Source organism: Peromyscus californicus, unplaced genomic scaffold (genome assembly GCF_007827085.1).
Source record: "Peromyscus californicus insignis strain IS unplaced genomic scaffold, ASM782708v3 Scaffold_8__1_contigs__length_139910024, whole genome shotgun sequence".
Classification (NCBI taxonomy): Eukaryota; Metazoa; Chordata; class Mammalia; order Rodentia; family Cricetidae; genus Peromyscus; species Peromyscus californicus.
Genome location: NW_026294606.1, coordinates 26,323,979 through 26,340,889, shown reverse-complemented (window position 1 = coordinate 26,340,889; position 16,911 = coordinate 26,323,979). Strand labels below are relative to the sequence as shown.

At 46.0% G+C, this 16,911-nt stretch overlaps 1 protein-coding gene and 1 pseudogene across 1 annotated transcript in view; both read left to right on the top strand.

The window, feature by feature from the left end:
* Positions 1-2,221: 2,221 nt before the first annotated feature.
* LOC128103820 (nucleoside diphosphate kinase A-like) lies at positions 2,222-15,551 on the top strand (annotated as a pseudogene).
* Positions 14,629-16,911, top strand: part of Bmp6 (bone morphogenetic protein 6) — a 157,394-nt gene continuing 155,111 nt past the window's right edge. The window contains exon 1 of the mRNA XM_052727653.1: positions 14,629-16,714. Coding sequence (XP_052583613.1) covers positions 16,072-16,714 — 643 coding nt within the window. The 5' untranslated portion in view covers positions 14,629-16,071. The remainder of the gene's footprint in view (positions 16,715-16,911) is intronic.

Here is a 16,911-nt window from a genome sequence, read left to right as displayed (position 1 = left end):
GAAAGCTGCTTAAGGAAGGAGACCAAACCTGCCGAGTTCTCAGGAGTAAATGTAGCACCAGTCACTTAACATGGTTCTTCTTAGAAGAAACAGCCTGCAGCCATGCTCTAAGTCTTACCTTAAATCTTCTTCTCTCAGCCAGTGTGTAGACGAATTTTTAGAAGGTCTTATTAAATAAAAACAAACCCGGGAGCCAGATATTGGGGTGAACGCTGAAAGATCAGAGAAACAAAACAAGCCACAGCCACCTCACCTCACCAATGCCTCAGCTGATCTTGTTTCTTCAAACTGGAAGCCTCTGTGTCCTCACTCGAATGGATCTCAGCTGAACTGCTGCTCAAAAGCCTAAAAGCTTTAAAAGCTTCTAGTTCCTGGTCCTCATGCCTTATATACCTTTCTGCTTCCTGCCATCACTTCCTGGGATTAAAGGCGTGTGTCACCATGCCTGGCTGTTTCCAGTGTGGCTTTGAACTCACAGAGATCCAGATGGATCTCTGCCTCCAGAATGCTAGGATTAAAGGCATGTGCTACCACTGCCTAACCTCTATGTTTAACATAGTGGCTGTTCTATTCTCTGACCCCCAGATAAGTTTATTAAGGTGCACAATACATCAACGACACCAGTGAAATCTTCCCAGATTCCTTCGGGCTCACCTAGACATTTCTTCCCCTCTCCACGTTCCCTGTAGCAGCAGCTGTGACGTATGGACCACTCTGCCCTCCCTCTACAGTAGACCATACATACACTTGTGGAACATGTTTATTTTCTTTCCATCAGCCCAAACCCAAGCCTTCTTTATGGTGTTTGATAGGGACACATGTGTGCCAGGTGATGATCTGAGACTGTGTGTGTCCACCACCCTGCCCCAGCTCTGGGGTAAGAGGGAAGATGGCAGCGATTTTCCTGGCTCAGGCACAAAACCTGGTTCCCTGGCCTCTCTGCCAGCCTCCTCCCCTGGGACCTGTAGTAACCTGAAGGGCGTGGGAGCCTGTCTGGGAAGTGCCCCTTCCAGGCCTTGGGATTTTGCTAAGGGAAACATGCTTGCTGTAGGAAGGACAGCACAAAGGTCTTGCAAAGGCTGTTTACTGAGTCCCTCTGCTCAGAGATAAGAGAAAATGACACAGGACAAGAGTAGTTACAGTAACACGTTTAACCCCGGGCCAGTACACACACACACAGACACAGACACACACACACACACACACACACACACACACACACACACACACGAGAGAGAGATACCATCTTCATTTTATTAGCTCAATACAAACAGCTTTTTCTTTCCCCTCAGTTCCCCGCTAAGGGCATGGGCAGATCCCATTCTTCATTTAGCAGAGCATGCCTGGTGACAGCAGCCATGTCCTGCTGGTATTGCCCGAAGGTTCTTTCTCCTGCCTGTGCTGGGGAGGTGGGATTGGAGGCAGGTGTGAGTGTGCATCCAGAGGGCGTGTGAAGGAATCTGCTTCTCATGCCAGGAGATTCAGTTCTGGTGAGGGACATGAAGGAAAATTATGAGAACAAGTGTCCTATTCACAGGCTAGGAAAATAAATGTTTTACTAATCCTTAAATAACATTTTACTCTGAGGTGTATTGGCAAATTTTAGTTTTATTTCTGTAGGAAAGTCTCATTTTTAGAAGTGTGATTTGTACACATTTAGGTAGTAGAAGTGACTGTTAAAATTAGCTTCTATCATCCTGTTCTAATGTCCACATAGAAAGAGGGTAATGTGATTAAAGTTGTAACGTTCTTGTAGTGTTTAACAAATAATATTTGTCATCACAGGCTGTAGCTTATTTTAAATGTTACAAACATGCTTGCTTGTCTATGTTTTAATCTTCTCCTAGAGCATAGAGGACGATGAAGGAGGTATCCTATATGTTTTCTTTCCCCACCCAAGGACTTACCCAAGAAAATTCCATCATTGAACAAATATTTATTGAGCACTTTACTGTGTGCCAGACACTGTGCTAAGTCCTGGGAAACAAAAGAGCCTAGAGCCTCACTTGCTGGTAGGTGAAAATGGGGAAAAATGGGTTTCTTATCTGTAAGGATCAGGTGGGATATTGGGAGTGACCAAAGACATGGCTGCTGTTACCTGTCCTGTCCATCTCAGTTTACATGTCAGCAGAATCAATTTTAGAAGCCTCCATATAAGTATTGGGCAAATAATGCCACATAAAAGCCAAACAGGTTAAAGCTCAAGTAGCTGTTGGGGACCATGGCCAGCAATGAGCATTCCTTTATTGCTACCAAGCCACATGGGGTTCAGTGGGCTTGTGGGAGAGATCATCAAGCATTTTAGACAGAAGGGATTCCACCTCGGAGATCTGAAGTTTATGCAAGCTTAGGGAGACCATCTGAAGGAGCAGTGCATCAGCCCAAAGGACCTTCTGTCCTCTACATGCCTGGTGAAATACACACACCCAGGGCCAGTGGTTATTACGGTCTGGAAGGGGCTAATTGTTGTACAGACGGGCTGGGTGATGCCTGGGGAGACTAACCCTGAGGATTCCAAACCTGAGACCATCCCCAGAGACTTGCATCCAAGTCTGCAGGAACATCATTCATGGCAGCCATCCTTGGAGTGCATAGAGAAGGAGATCATCCTGTGGTTTCAGTCTGAGGAACTGGCAGGTTGCCAACCTCCCTCCCCATTCCCACAGGCAGGGCAGCAGACTGTAGCAAATTTAATTATTTCTAGAATTCCCTGATAACCCAGTGTCTTAGTTGCTGTTCTGCTGATGTGTAGAGACATCATGACCAAGGCACGTTAGAGAATAAAACATTTAATTGGGGTTTTTCTTGCTTATAGTTTCTGAGGGTTAGTCCATGATCATCATAGCAGGGAGTGTGGAAGTAGTTGGGCAGGCAGGCAGGTAGGCAGGCATGGTGCTGAAGAGGTAGCTGAGAGCTTATATCTTATCCACAGGCAGGTAGTCATGGAGCTGGAGAGGTAGCTGAAAGCTTACATCTTATCTACAGGCAGGCAGGCAGGCAGGCAGGTAGGCAGGCATGGAGCTGAAGCAGTAGCTGAGAGCTTACATTCGGCATGAGATTTTGCAAAGCCTACCCCAGAGACATCCGTTCTCCAACAAACCTACATCTCTTGATCCTTCCTAAACAATCCACCAACCAGGAACTGAGTATGGAAATATATGAGCCTATGGAGGCCATTCAAACCACCACACCTGGCAAGAAACTCAAGCTGTGAGTGCTCCCTGCCCATCGTTACACACTGCCATCAGATCCAAACAATACACTTTAACAGTGGCTTCCATTCCGTGATGGACTACACCATCTGACTCTCACTGGAGAAGCTCCAGCATGTTTAATATATGTATTCAAGTAAAAAGGGGAAATTAGCATGTGCTCGTCAGTTGGAGGAAAGGATGTCAACACTCAGATGCTTATCCAAAGAACCACGAGAGCAAACCAAGTCACTGAAGACAGTCAAGCGTCTGGGTGTGGGGAAGCTGGCTCTGGGAAGCCTCTTTTTTTTCTGAAGACCCGATGCCAGGCCTCATCAAGTGGGCATGGAAACCCCACTTCCACCTAGCCTTCTCTGCCTTCCCAGCTGTAAGCTTCATCATCGCAAGGCTTTAAGCCTTGCATGTGTGTCGCTGTCATCAAATCTGGTGTCCGAATCTCAGAAGGAAAAGGATAGTCTGTGGTCTCTACCCTAAGTTTCTCACCCTTTTGTTCTTCCTTTCTGATCCTCCAAGATGATTTCTACCACTTTCCTTCTGTTGAAGGGACTTCCTTTGCCTGTTCTTTAAAGGCAGGTCCCCTTACGGCAGATCCCCTGAGTGGACCTTTGCCTGAGAATGAGTTACCCAAAGGAGTTGAAAACTTGTGTTGACACAGAAAACTGGCCTGGGTATTGACGGCAACTCTCCTTGTAATTGTTAAAACACTAGCATGAGTCGGCTGTTTGAAACCTGGGGCCTATGCAGGATCGCTTGGCTCGGCCTGGGAGGAGGGGACTGGACTTACCTGGACTGAGTCTACCAGGTTGATCTCAGTCTGTGGGGAAGGCTTTGCCCTGGAGGAGATGGGAATGGGGGGCGGGCTGGGGGGAAGGTGAGGGGGGCGGGAGGGGGGGAGAACAAGGGAATCTGTGGCTGATATGTAGAACTGAATTGTATTGCAAAATAAAAAAAATAAAAAATAAAAAATAAAAAAAAACCAGCATGAGCCAACAACACCTGCTTCAGGAGGAGAATGGATAGACCAGTGGTTCTCAACCTTCCTAATGCTGTGACCCTTTAATACAGTTCCTAATGTTGTGGTGACCCCCAACCATAAAATTATTTTCATTGCTACTTCATAACTGTAATTTTTCTGCTATTATGAATCATAATATAAACATCTGTGTTTTCCAATGGTCTGAGGGGACTCCTGTGAAAGGATCACTTAGCCCCAAAAGGGGTCATGACCCACAAGTTGAGAACTACTGGGATAGACTGAGAAGCACTGGGATAGACAAAGCGTGTGGTTCAGCCAAACAGTGAAAAATTTATCATTCAGTGCTAAGAACAAAAACAAATGCAAATCAACAGCAAACACAACACGAGGCACAGAGCAAACTGATGTACATCATCTTGAGTAAAGGAACCGAGTCTGGAAACTTGGAGAGTTTGTCATCCCAACTCTGTGTGGTTCCGAAGAAGGAGAAACCATGCAGACAGTAAAAACAAAACGAAACAACAAAACCCCCACACTTCTGGGGATGCAAGTGAGGGATGAGCGGAGCACAGGCGTTTTTAGGGGAGTGAACCTGTTCCCTGTGAGATTATGGTAGGGGGGATGTGTCCTGCTGCATCTGGAGGTACATCACCAAGTGAGGCCTGTAGATTTTCCCCGATAATGTGTCAAGGAGGTTTATCAGTTGTAACAAATGTATCACTCTGGTGGAGGGTCCAAAGGGGAAGTATGGAGGACACGTGGGAAACTTTCGTATCTTTCAGTTTTGGTGTAAACCTAAAAACACTCTAAAGAGTTGTGGGGTTTTTTTTAAAGACAAATTGACAAGAGCGCAGAAATCAAGCAGATGTAGAAATTATCCCACATCATCCAAATCAAAGAGTTTTAACTAGTTGTCACAGACAACGCACTTGCATTGTCAATTATACATTCTAAAGTAAATGGAGAGCTGCAAATCTTGGCAACAAAATAGCAGTTTTATATTTTATACTGATATACTGCAGCAAAAAAAAAAAAAAAAAAGAAAACTTGCTAATTAGGCTGAGCAGCATAGATGACAGAGGATGCAGTTCAGAGGACCGGCTTGTTAGAGGTACCAGTGGAATCCATTCATTCTGATAACATGGAGAAAATCAGGGATGCGAATCAACAGAACCTGGGGGCCTGTGGAACAATCACAAAAGATTGAGCCATTTCATTGTCTAGTCCCCAAAAGAAGAAAAAGCTGATTTTCCTTCCTTCTGACAGGATGTCAATTATCCCAGACTGGCCTTGAACTCTCTATGTAGATAAGAACGACCTTGAACTGATATTCTTGCCTCTACCTCCTGGTACTGGGATCATAGACCTGCACCATCATGGAGTTTATGTGGTTCTTGGATAGTGTTCTACTTACTGAGTTACAAACTCCAGGTTCTACTTTGTCTGCACCCCCACATGTCTGGCAATATAGCTAAGGGACCTTTATTTGTGATCCTTCTATTTCGGCTAGGATTATAGGTATATGCCACCATACCAAACTTCCCTCCACACATTTTAACACATATCTACATATTTAGGAAGCTGAGGAAAATCTCAAACAAAATAAACCAAATGAAATTCACTCAAAGACATAATTAAACTACTGAAAACTAAAAACAGAGGGAAAGTCTTGGATGAAGACAGGGAAAAACAATTGGGACAACAGATATTCATCTGAAACCATGATGGAAGAGGCACAGCATGCTTCAAAGGCTGAGAGAAAAGAGCTGCCTACTGCTGACAGTTTACCTCCAGGGAAACTGTCTATCAATGTGCCGGTTAATTTTTCAGCATCAACTTGACACAAGCTAGAATCATGTGAGGCGTCTCCGTGGAGGGGTTGCCTAGATCAGACTGGTCTGTGGGCACGTCTGTGAGGAATTGCCTTGATTGTTAATTATGTAGGAGGACACAGCCCACTGTGGGTGGCTCCATTCCCTAGGCCCTGGGCGGGGCAAGAGTGAAGAAAGCTAGCCTAGCAAAAGGGGCAAGCAGACAACATGGACACTTTTGTTTCTCTCTGCTCTTGAATGGAAGGGATTTACTAGCTGTTGGAGTTTCTGCCTGACCTCTCTGAAATGATGGGGGTGTAACCTAGAATTACAAACCAAATGAATCCTTTCTTCCCTGAGCTGCTTTTTGTAGGCTGTTTTAACATAGCAACAGAACAGATATCAGGGTTGTAAGGAGTGGCGGGAAAACAAAGCATGGTTGCCTCCAAATGGGAGTGGTTCCAGGATCTCTCACATCCCCAAAGCCTCAGGTGTTCATAGATTGTCTTAGTTCCTCACGGGAAGCAACTTAAAGGAGAAAGGCTTTCTTTTGGTTTGTGGGTCAGAGGGGATATGGTCCATCATAGAGGGGACATGGAATGTTGTTTGTATATCACCTATGCACACCCTCATGCATGCTTTAAATTACCTGTGGATTAATATAAGGTACAATGTAGATGCTGTGTGAGTTACATACATTGTTTAGTAGGAGATAATGGCAAGAAAAATCTGTATATGTCAAGTGCAGATAAGATATTGCTTTGAATATATTTTGGCCTGTGGTGGGCTGAGATGGAAAGCCTGCAGATAGGGGAGCCAGGAGAGCCAACGGTAATTCCAAAAGGAAAACCCACAACTTATTGTGAGCAGACCTGTCCTTAAAGAATGACTGGAGGAAGATAATAATAATAAAAAAAGATTCTCAGACATCAGGAAGGAGGATGAAAAACCCCAGAGAGCAGGATGCTCATGAACTAGAGACTGTCATTTTCCTCCTGAGTTTGAGAAATTCTGTTTGATGATGACCACAAAAATTATACTTTTGTCACATTTGTATTATTACTTATAGGAAAATGAAATAATCAAACTTAAAAACAGGAAGGTAAAGAAAGGGGTTAGAATCTAATGGTTCTCAACCCATGGGTCATGACCCCCTTGGGAACCGCGTACCAGATATTTATATTGCAATTCATAACAGTAGCAGAATTACAGTTGTGAAGTCGCAATGAAAATAATTTTTTGGTTGGGGGTCACCACAGCATGTGGATGAGGGTCACAGCATCAGGAAGTTTGAGAACCACTGGTAGATGGAAGTATGGGTCTTGTGCCTCATGCACAGGTAAAAGTGAAATAACCTTAGTAAGTGTGGAGTACGTGAAGTAAAATCTTAGTGACACAGTCACCCTGTGACTAACCAAATCGGAATAAAGGGCCATTTCTTTCCTGCAGTGAAGGAAATAGCTACATCCTCACGTCCTCACAGTAAGGCCACAGGAACACTTAATTTTTAAAATAGCTCTTATCTTGGAGTTCGTAGTTAATCCCAGCACCTAGAGTCTGAGGCAGAAGGAATGCTGTGAGATTGAGGCCAACCTGACTACCTAAGTCAGTATCAATCCAACCTGGGCTACAGAGTGTGATCCTGTCTCAGAAAAAAACAAAATAAAATAAACAAAAAACAAAACAAATTCCTTAAACCAAACAAAGCAAAAATGAACTCAACACTTTTAAAAATACTTCTATTCTGAAATAATTTTCTAAAGGTTTATTTTTATTTCTTTTAATTATGTGTAGATATGTATCTCTGCATGTAGTTATGTGAAGGTGCCCTCAGAAGTCTGAGTCATCAGATCACCTGGAGCTGGAGTTACAGAATACTCTAAGTCACCTGACATGGGTGCTGGGAACAGAACTCAGGTCCTCTGGAAGAGCATCAAGTGCTCTTAATGGCTGAACTCACTCTATAGCTCCTATTCTAGTTTTGACCTTCAAGAAAGTTTTCACATGTAGTGGTGAGTTCCTGTATAGATCATGTGTAGTGGGAATTTGCTCTGCCCATGACCTGGGCTATCTGGCCTGATGGAGGTGGTGCTTCTTGTCTGCCTACATGACCTCTTAAAAGGCAAGGGGAGGGGGTTGCTAGATCTCTCTTGGATGTGGAAAGCTTCCTAGAACATGGTTCTGAGACCTAGTCTGGAGTTTCTCCCATCTTTTCCTGGGAGACGAAGAGGCATCGGTGCTTCATTTTGTATCAGTGAGTCTGTATTTCCATAGAACCCCTTAATAAATTGATATATAGACCAGTGAGGTTCTCATTACAAGTGGCACCCAACATAGCCCAAGGTCATGGGAAGAGTGAATTCCCACTATAATCATGCCTGGTGAATCCTGTGATTGTCTTACATTATTAAAACACATTTATCATCTTCCATGAACCACCATGGATACAATATTATCAACTACATCCTTTAATTCTATCAGCTTTCTCTTAATGTCTCTCTTTTTCCTGCTGTACTATCCAGGATACCACTGAAGGTTTTTCATTTATTATTTAACTTGGAGATGAGGTCTTGTTATGTTGCTCAGGCTGACCCTTCCCACCTCAGGCTCCCAAGTGCTGGAACTACTGTGGGATACCATCATGCATAGCTTACAGAAGTTTTTGTAAAGTTTCTTCCAATTGGCCTTCTTGTGTCTCAGGAGAGATTCAGAGGTGGAGGGATGGTAGTATAGAGTTCACTGGAAAGCTACTGGGGGCCTTGTCTCGAAGTTGTACTTGCATGGCGAGCTTCTGTTTATTTGGGGGCATATTTTGTACTAGAGGGGCAGATGGAGAGCATGATTACACTCTCTCCACAGCTCCTTAGCATGACAATAACCTTTAGGGTCCTTGACTTTGGTCCTCAGCAAATTTATCTACCACTCTAGGCTTTGTGCAAGAAGTGGAGGTTGGAATGACTTGTGTGTGCAGTTATCACATCTCCTTACTGGGCTCTGTCTTCACAACTTGTCCAGACCCATCTCCTTTTCCCTGCATCTTCTGCTTCCCTCAGAGGGTTGCTGTGAGCTACTGTCCTCTTCCTTATTATAAACAAAAAGTTCATTGCTGGTCTCCCTGGTTCTGCCCTGAGAACATCACAATGCTATTCTTAGCCCAGTGGCCCAAGAGATTCTGTTAGCACGTAAGTCAGTTCTAATCTCTCCTCTGCTCAAAGCCACCGACGACCTTTGCAGCTCACATTTATTTGATGCTATTGTTTTATTTTAAACCAAAATTGTACTGACTTTATACAGAAAAGTGTATAAACCATGTGCAAAATATTCCATGAATCAAGAAAATTGACCTCATCTGTATGGCTTCCACCCAGGTGAGAAAGTGGACCAATGGCTGGGAAGTTCCTGTTGGGTTCCATGTCATTCTTCCTCTCAGGATTTTTTTTTGAAAGAGAGCTACTCAACTGACTTCTAGATTCAGTCAGCCTGCCTTTGAATTTTACATAAATGCGATGGCAGGATGGGTTGTTTCTCATCTGTATGTTGGCAAGATGCATCTACGTTGAACCATCTAATTTTTTTTGTTATTTATTTCTATTTATTTATTTATTTATTTATTTATTTATTTATTTATTTATTTATTTATTTATTTGCTTGTTTGTTTGTGTTTGAAAGCTGATATCCTTACCAGGGTTCCCATATCAACTTTCCAACAGAATTTCCTGTTGCTGTTCCTTCTAATGTCTCCTGCTATAACCTCATTCTTCCTCTTTCTTTTTCAAACTTATTAGGCACAACCCCGCCACAGGGCTCTTGCAGACACTGCTTCCACAACCTATAGTTGGATTTTTCTGTCCTGCCTGTCAGCTTCCAAATAACCACACTGAGACTTCTTATTTATTATGGAAGCTCGGCCAATAGCTTAGGCTTGCTACTAACTAGCTCTTATAACTTAAATTAACTCATTTTAATCAATCTACTTTTTGTCTCATGGCTTTATTACCTTTACTCTGTACTGCCCATGCTGCTTCTTCTCTGTCTGGCTAATGACACCCTTCTCCTTCTTCCCAGCTTGAAAATTCTGCCTAGCCATTGGCTGTTCAGACTTTTATTAAACCAATCAGAATGACACATCTTCACAGTGTAAAAAAGGATTATTCTACAACGACCTAAAAGCCCTTTTCAAGATATCCTCCTGATTGACCAGCCTGCTCTACAAACTGAGTTCCAGGACAGCCAAAACTGTTACACAGAGAAACCCTGTCTTGAAAAACCAATATATACATATATTTTGATATGGCCTCCTGGCTGGTTTCATTTACTCTACCAGAGCTTCACATAAAGCTGCCTTATTTGCAAAGCCTTTCCTGAGTATCAATATACTTCTAGCCCTTTCCCTGTCTACACATTCTCCATACGACTTATCATCCAAATAAATACATGTTTGGTTTCTTTGTTTTTTTTTTCGTCTTATTGCTGAAAGAGCACACATTTAGTGGTTTAAAACAACCTCACTTTCTGGTCACAGTTCTGAAGATGTGAAGCCTGATTCATGTGGATCCTTCCTTTGTGCAAAGGTCCCACACTGCCCTGGGCTTGTATCTGTAGGCCCTGACCTGGAATCGGAGTGAAGGTTCCTCTGGCTTGTTGGCACAATTAGGAATTAAGGCTGGGGTTGCTGTTTACTTAATACCTGTTAGCTGTGCCCCTTGCATCCCCTAACCTGTTGCCACTTCACCTTTAAAGTCTCTCTCTCCCTGGCTGTGCCTTTCTATCTTTTTATGGACTTTTGAGGTTACACTGGGCCCCTTGGAAAATCCAGGACCAGCCCCATCTTTAGGTCACCCATCTAACAACTTTAATTCTATCTCTGAAGTCCCCTTTGTAACACACTCTAAAACAGTTTGCATAGGTGTAGCACCTGGAGTAGAATCCCCAGCAAATTTGTGGTAGACTGCTGATCCCAATGTAGTTTCTTATTTTGTCCACTTACCAATCGAGGCTGTAGGTGGGCACAGGTCTCTGACTATCTGGTCTCTCCAGTTTGGGACACTGCCCACCACATGGCAGATACTTGAACATTTGTTAAATGACTGAGTGACTGAGGCTGGGTATGCAGTCTTGCCCTTCCTTCAGAGCTGAAAGTCAGTGATATTGGTTTTTAGGGTTTTTTGTTGTTGTTGTTGTTGGTAGTTTTTTTTTTTTTCTTTTCTTTTTGTTTGTTTTGAAAGAAGGTCTCAGTGTGTGGCCCAGACTGGTTTGGAATTCAAGTCCACTCTGCCTTAGCATCCCCAGTGCTGGGATTTCAGCTATGCACCACCCCCCACATGACTTTCATTCTAACCTGAGTTTACTCAGTATGGTGATTTGCTGGCCCTCACCAGTATGGTCAAGAGGACTGATAGGACAACATGCCATCTTTTCATGTAGCCTGCTAGTAGATAGAGACATGCCTGGAATACTGGGGCATATAGAATGCCAAGAAACCTAGAGGTTGATGGGTCAGGGAACCCCCTGCTCTACCCAACCAAACACAAGTGCTTTCTCAGAACAAGACTCCTCAGGGATAGTAAAGCTAGGCAGGAAAAAGTGGTATTGTTTGGTTCAGCTTTTAAAAAAAGTGACTTCATTTCCACATACCCATTGGCCAATGAAAAATCTAGAAATGACTTAATGAACCACCTGGATTCTGCTAGTACTTCATTGTTCTGTATTATAGAGATAGTTCGGGTTCTAGGATCTTGACATCACAGAGTGTGTGAAAAGTGAAACTCAACAAATAACAGATTTGCTATTTGGGTTACAGTGTGGAAAAAAAAAATCTCTGGAAACAGAGTTATATATTAGTTTTTCACTTTGCCAGCAGATGTCCTCCGAGTAGGAAAATGTGATGGTCTGAGTGACATTTTGAAGTGTGAATGCCCAGCATTTTTGAATAGACAGTGAGGGGAGAGTGTGAGGGAATGTACATGTGACCGCAGACTTTTGGATGAGACACGTATTTTGAAGTTTGCCTTACAGGTGTAGCTTTCAGAAGCAATATTTATTTAACACTCAAATGTTCGTTTCTCGTGCTCAGCAAACATTTACTTAACATAGTTCCTTTTCACTTAATCCCAAACTGGTATTTTTAAAATGTGAGTGGGTTTATTATATTTTGGAATTAATGTTAAACTCCTCCAACCTTGTGCTAATTATAATGATGAAAGTTTAGTATTTCTACTGGAGCATCCCAGGGACTTGAGGAGGGCAGAGCTCAGGCTTTTACCACCACAGCCACATATAGGACTTCTATGTTGACTTCTGAAGGCAACAACTTACAGCTTTTAGGGAAGGTGATGTAATACAAAATCAAAGACTGCACTTGGAATATATTTTTCGTTTTTTTTTTTTTTTTTTTTTTTTTTTTTTTTGTGTGTGTGTGTGTGTGTGTGTGTGTGTGTGTTTTGTCAAGACAGGGTTTCTCTATGTAGCCCCAGCTGTCCTGAGACTCGCTCTGTAGACCAGGTTGGCCTCAAGCCACCTGCTTCTGCCTCCTGAGTGCTGGGATTAAAGGGGTGACTACCACTCAGCTACTTGTAGTATATTGTTACTACAGCAATCCACAGGGAAGTATAGAGTATTTAATGTATCAAATAAATAAGCAGCATTGTTTCAAAACAGAATATTTAGCACGGTAAATTAATAAGCAGTCACTTTTCAAATCAGAAATTATAAGGCCAAGTGTGTTGTAAACATACAACTCTCCATAATATATAAGGAACAATTTTGAAAATCCTCATTTTAAAGAATTTTCTGTGGGCTATTCTGTGCCCCAGTGAGGATTCCCACCCTGTCCCTAGTATCACTGAACGTGTGGAACAAATTGGTGCTTTATGGTGAAGCCATCTTCACTTCTTCACGAAGTGGGGAAAGGGTGGGACAGACAACCTATTTCCAGAGACTGAGGCCATCTGCATGAAATGTCAGCCAAGCAGCCAGATGTTTGCTATGGGTTGGCTCTCACATTTGGCTTCTTGACGGAATTCCTCCTCTTTTCCCCCATATGCTTGAGAGATGCTCAGAGAGAACTTAATGAAGCTTGTCTGGGTTTACAGAGGAAGGGGCCAGTAATATTTTGGTGTCCTGCAGGGGGCGAAGTGACCTCTGATTTTCTCCAAGTGTTCACAGGTTCCAGTGAATCCAGAAGCCAGACCTGCTCAAGTCCCTTCAACGTTATTCTGCATCCACTTGAATCACACATGTGCCTTGTCCAGTCCCCTGATCTAAGACCTCTGGACCACATAGAGTCTCTAATGGGATGTGGTCAGGAAAAGCAGGGAGTCAGAGGGATACCAACTAAGGTTCTCTCTGCGCCCTGAGTTCCAGTTGACATAGAGAAGCTGTAGTCCCACTTTGAAGTCATTGGAATCTTAGGATAAAACCTCTTTATTCACTTTGAATCCAGATGGATCCAAGTGCTTGCCTGCCTCGGCACAGTAGACATGTAAGAACACATCTTTTGTGACCCTCAGTTGGACATCACTGTCCTTATAACCTTTCACGTCATACCTTTTTTTTTCATGCTTTCTCAGACTCTCATACTCACTGCCTGAAGGCACCCCCCAAACACTCCCTTGTTCTAGCACTATTTTATGAGAACAGAGTCCCTCTTGGTAAGGGTGGGGAGCCCATGACACCTGAATTAGGGATTCTGCTGTTGTAATTGAAAATACTTCACTAAATGTTATTTTAGACTCACACTATGTGGGTCCCCTAATGAGGGCTTGGTAGTGTAGCTCCACATATGTGTTCTCTACGAGGCTTACCTCCATAGAATCCTACACCCCAGATGAGTCACAACCCCACTTTTGTGTTTTAAATGGCACTGTCCTATGGAGTGCCCTCAAGGTTTATTAGTTCATTTGTTTCTCTATTACTTTCCACAGATTTCAATGCTGTCTTCTCTGCCCTTATAACTTGAGCTTCTTTTACTCCATGTGTGCCTTACCAGACCTCTTATAAAGGAGGCGTGGCTGAGTCTACTTGAGGAGGAGGCCCTCAGCTAGAATCCTGCGTTACTTGTTAGACTTGGGATCTTCTGAGTGGAGCTCCTGGCCTCTTGGGCAACACAGCAGTGATTTTTATACTTGTAGGATGTCCTATACAGAAGAAATGGTGCAGGCCTTTGATTTCTCAGGGTCCTGGCATCCTAGACCAAGTATCGATGACCTAAAATGTTGCAGACCGTGTAAATGAAAACTGAAAGCTGGTGAAGTTTTTGTTTCCTAATCCTTACATTCTCCCCAGGTGGAAGAATCTAATGTTTAAGGTGGATTTACTTATACCATCCACAGATGAGCGGGCTTTTGAATTGTGTTGAAGAAAATGAATTTGCGTCTTCGTTGGTAGAGGATGGTGTTGGAAGAGGTCCCAGTTTGTTCAAGGATCGAAGCAACCTGTGTTAGGTAGGGCCCTGTTTATTATCCTGGCCATTTTCCATCTTTCCAGGCCTCTGCCCTCATTGAGACTATCTTTACCACTCTCTTTACGTTTTACCTGGCACTGTGTAACTTATATTGTATTTCAGTACATTAAAATGCAATGCCAACCGACAAACTGCATTGAGAGATTATAAAGAACACGGGGAGGCTTTCCTGGTAACACTAGCAGATTGAGGCCTCTTTCATTTGGGTTTTAGTTTAAGAAGCCAAATGCAGCCCAAATGAAGAGATAAATTGAAATACCCAACTGGAAACCTTCAGGACTCTAATCTGGCTTGTCCTCGGCCCTCTTTGCAGCGAGTGTGGAGTGTGTGAGCAGCTTCCTCGCAGGGTGTGTCTTAACTTACAGCAGCTGCCTTTGAGAGCCACGTGTCCGCTAAACGCCTACATTCCATCAATAAGAGAAACCAAGCAGGGAAGGAGAAAACTGTCATATTATTTTCTCCTTCGGTAACTGCATGGATTAAATAACTGTGTTTACTTATATTTAACATAATTGACCTTTGACGAGGTAGTAGCAGAGAAAGGTTTAGATCGGGGTCGTGCTCAGATCTTTCTTCCTAGCAATGACCTCTTTACCTTTCTTACCCGCCCAAGCAACTCCCTGTGCCTCCAAGAATTCTCTGTGCTAGAAACCTACGCGCGGTGGAGGCAAGGCCTCTGGAGAAGGGAGGGTGAAAGAAGGGGTGGGTCTATGTAAATATCCACAAGAATCGTCTCTCCATTGGGTGGTAGCCTGTCCGTCACGGAGAAGGGCGGGGCGTTCCTGGGCTTGAGTGCGGTACCTGAGCGAGACGCGCAGCAGAAAGCCCACGTTGGCGGCTGCCGGGAGCGCAGCGCTCAGAGGCGGGAGACTGCGAATTCCCGAGCCGACGCCGCAGCCTGCTGCTCTGCGCCCGGGTCCTCTTCTCTCCCATCGCCTCGGAGAGTGGGAGCCTCCGGGTATCCGAGAGACCGCCGAGCGGAAAGCGAGATCCTGGCCGCCTCCACTTGGGGAGGCGTGTGGAGATTCCGAGGGGGAGCGACGGTGCCCGAGGGCGGAGGGGCTCTGAGTTTCGGGCCCGAGGGAAGTTAAAGCTACGCGGAGAAGTCTGGCTTTTCAGGACGCGAGGTCGCCACAGCCAGGGACCCGCGACGGGGTAAACTGCACGATTGTCTTACAAGCCAGGAGGGACGTGCACAGGGATGGTGCCCGGCATCGCCCCCCGCTCCTGAGCTGTTGCCACGGGTCCCCCTCGGCCAGCCTCCTGCGAGGGCACGTGTGTGGACCGCGAGTGACCGCGCCGTGACCCGTCCAGGGGTGCCGGCTGCAGCGCAGTCCTGCCTAGGACACACCTGGCTCAGCCCGTGCGCCTCCAGAGACCCGTGGGAGAGTGGAGATCCTGGCCATCGCCCCTTCGTCTCTCCTCCGCCTGGGCTTCTGGGGGCGCCGCGGATGACCATGAGAGATAAGGACTGAGTGCCAGGAACGGGAAGAGAGCCAGCCGAGAGGTGGCGGGGACTGCCCACGCCAAGGGCCACAGCCGCCGCGCTCCGGCCTCGCTCCGCCGCTCGACGCCTCGCGTGGCCCGCCGGGGCAGCCGGGCCGGGCGGCGATGCCCGGGCTGGGGCGAAGGGCGCAGTGGCTGTGCTGGTGGTGGGGGCTGTTGTGCAGCTGTGGACCCCCGCCACTGCGGCCGCCTCTGCCGGTAGCCGCGGCCGCCGCCGGGGGGCAGCTGCTGGGAGCCGGCGGGAGCCCGGTGCGTGCCGAGCAGCCGCCGCCGCCGCAGTCCTCTTCTTCGGGCTTCCTCTATCGGCGGCTCAAGACCCACGAGAAGCGGGAGATGCAAAAGGAGATCCTGTCGGTGTTGGGGCTCCCGCACAGGCCGCGCCCCCTGCACGGCCTCCAGCAGCCTCAGTCCCCCGTGCTCCCGCAGCAGCAGACCGCCCGCGAGGAGCCCCCTCCAGGGCGGCTCAAGTCCGCTCCGCTCTTCATGCTGGATCTCTACAACGCCCTGTCCGCCGACGACGAAGAGGATGGGGTGTCGGAGGGAGACAGACAGGAGCCCGGGCCCCACGGAGGGGCCAGCTCGTCCCAGCTCAGACAGCCGTCTCCAGGCGCTGCACACTCCCTGAACCGCAAGAGCCTCCTGGGTCCGGGGCTCGGCGGCGGCGGCGGCGGTGCGTCCCCATTGACCAGCGCACAGGACAGCGCTTTCCTCAACGACGCGGACATGGTCATGAGCTTTGTGAATCTGGGTAAGGATTTGGGGTAGTGTCACGCCGAGAGCAGATCCCTCCTTTCCAGCCCCCTGGGTTCAAGTAGTGGGAAGCGGTGGAGGAGTGCGCGCGCGCGCCGGGGATGCGGGACAGCTGGCGCTCCTGCCACCTGCGCAGCGGAGGGGAAGGAGTGCGCTCCGCTGCAGTGGGAGGGCCTGGGGCGCGCCGAGGTGCCC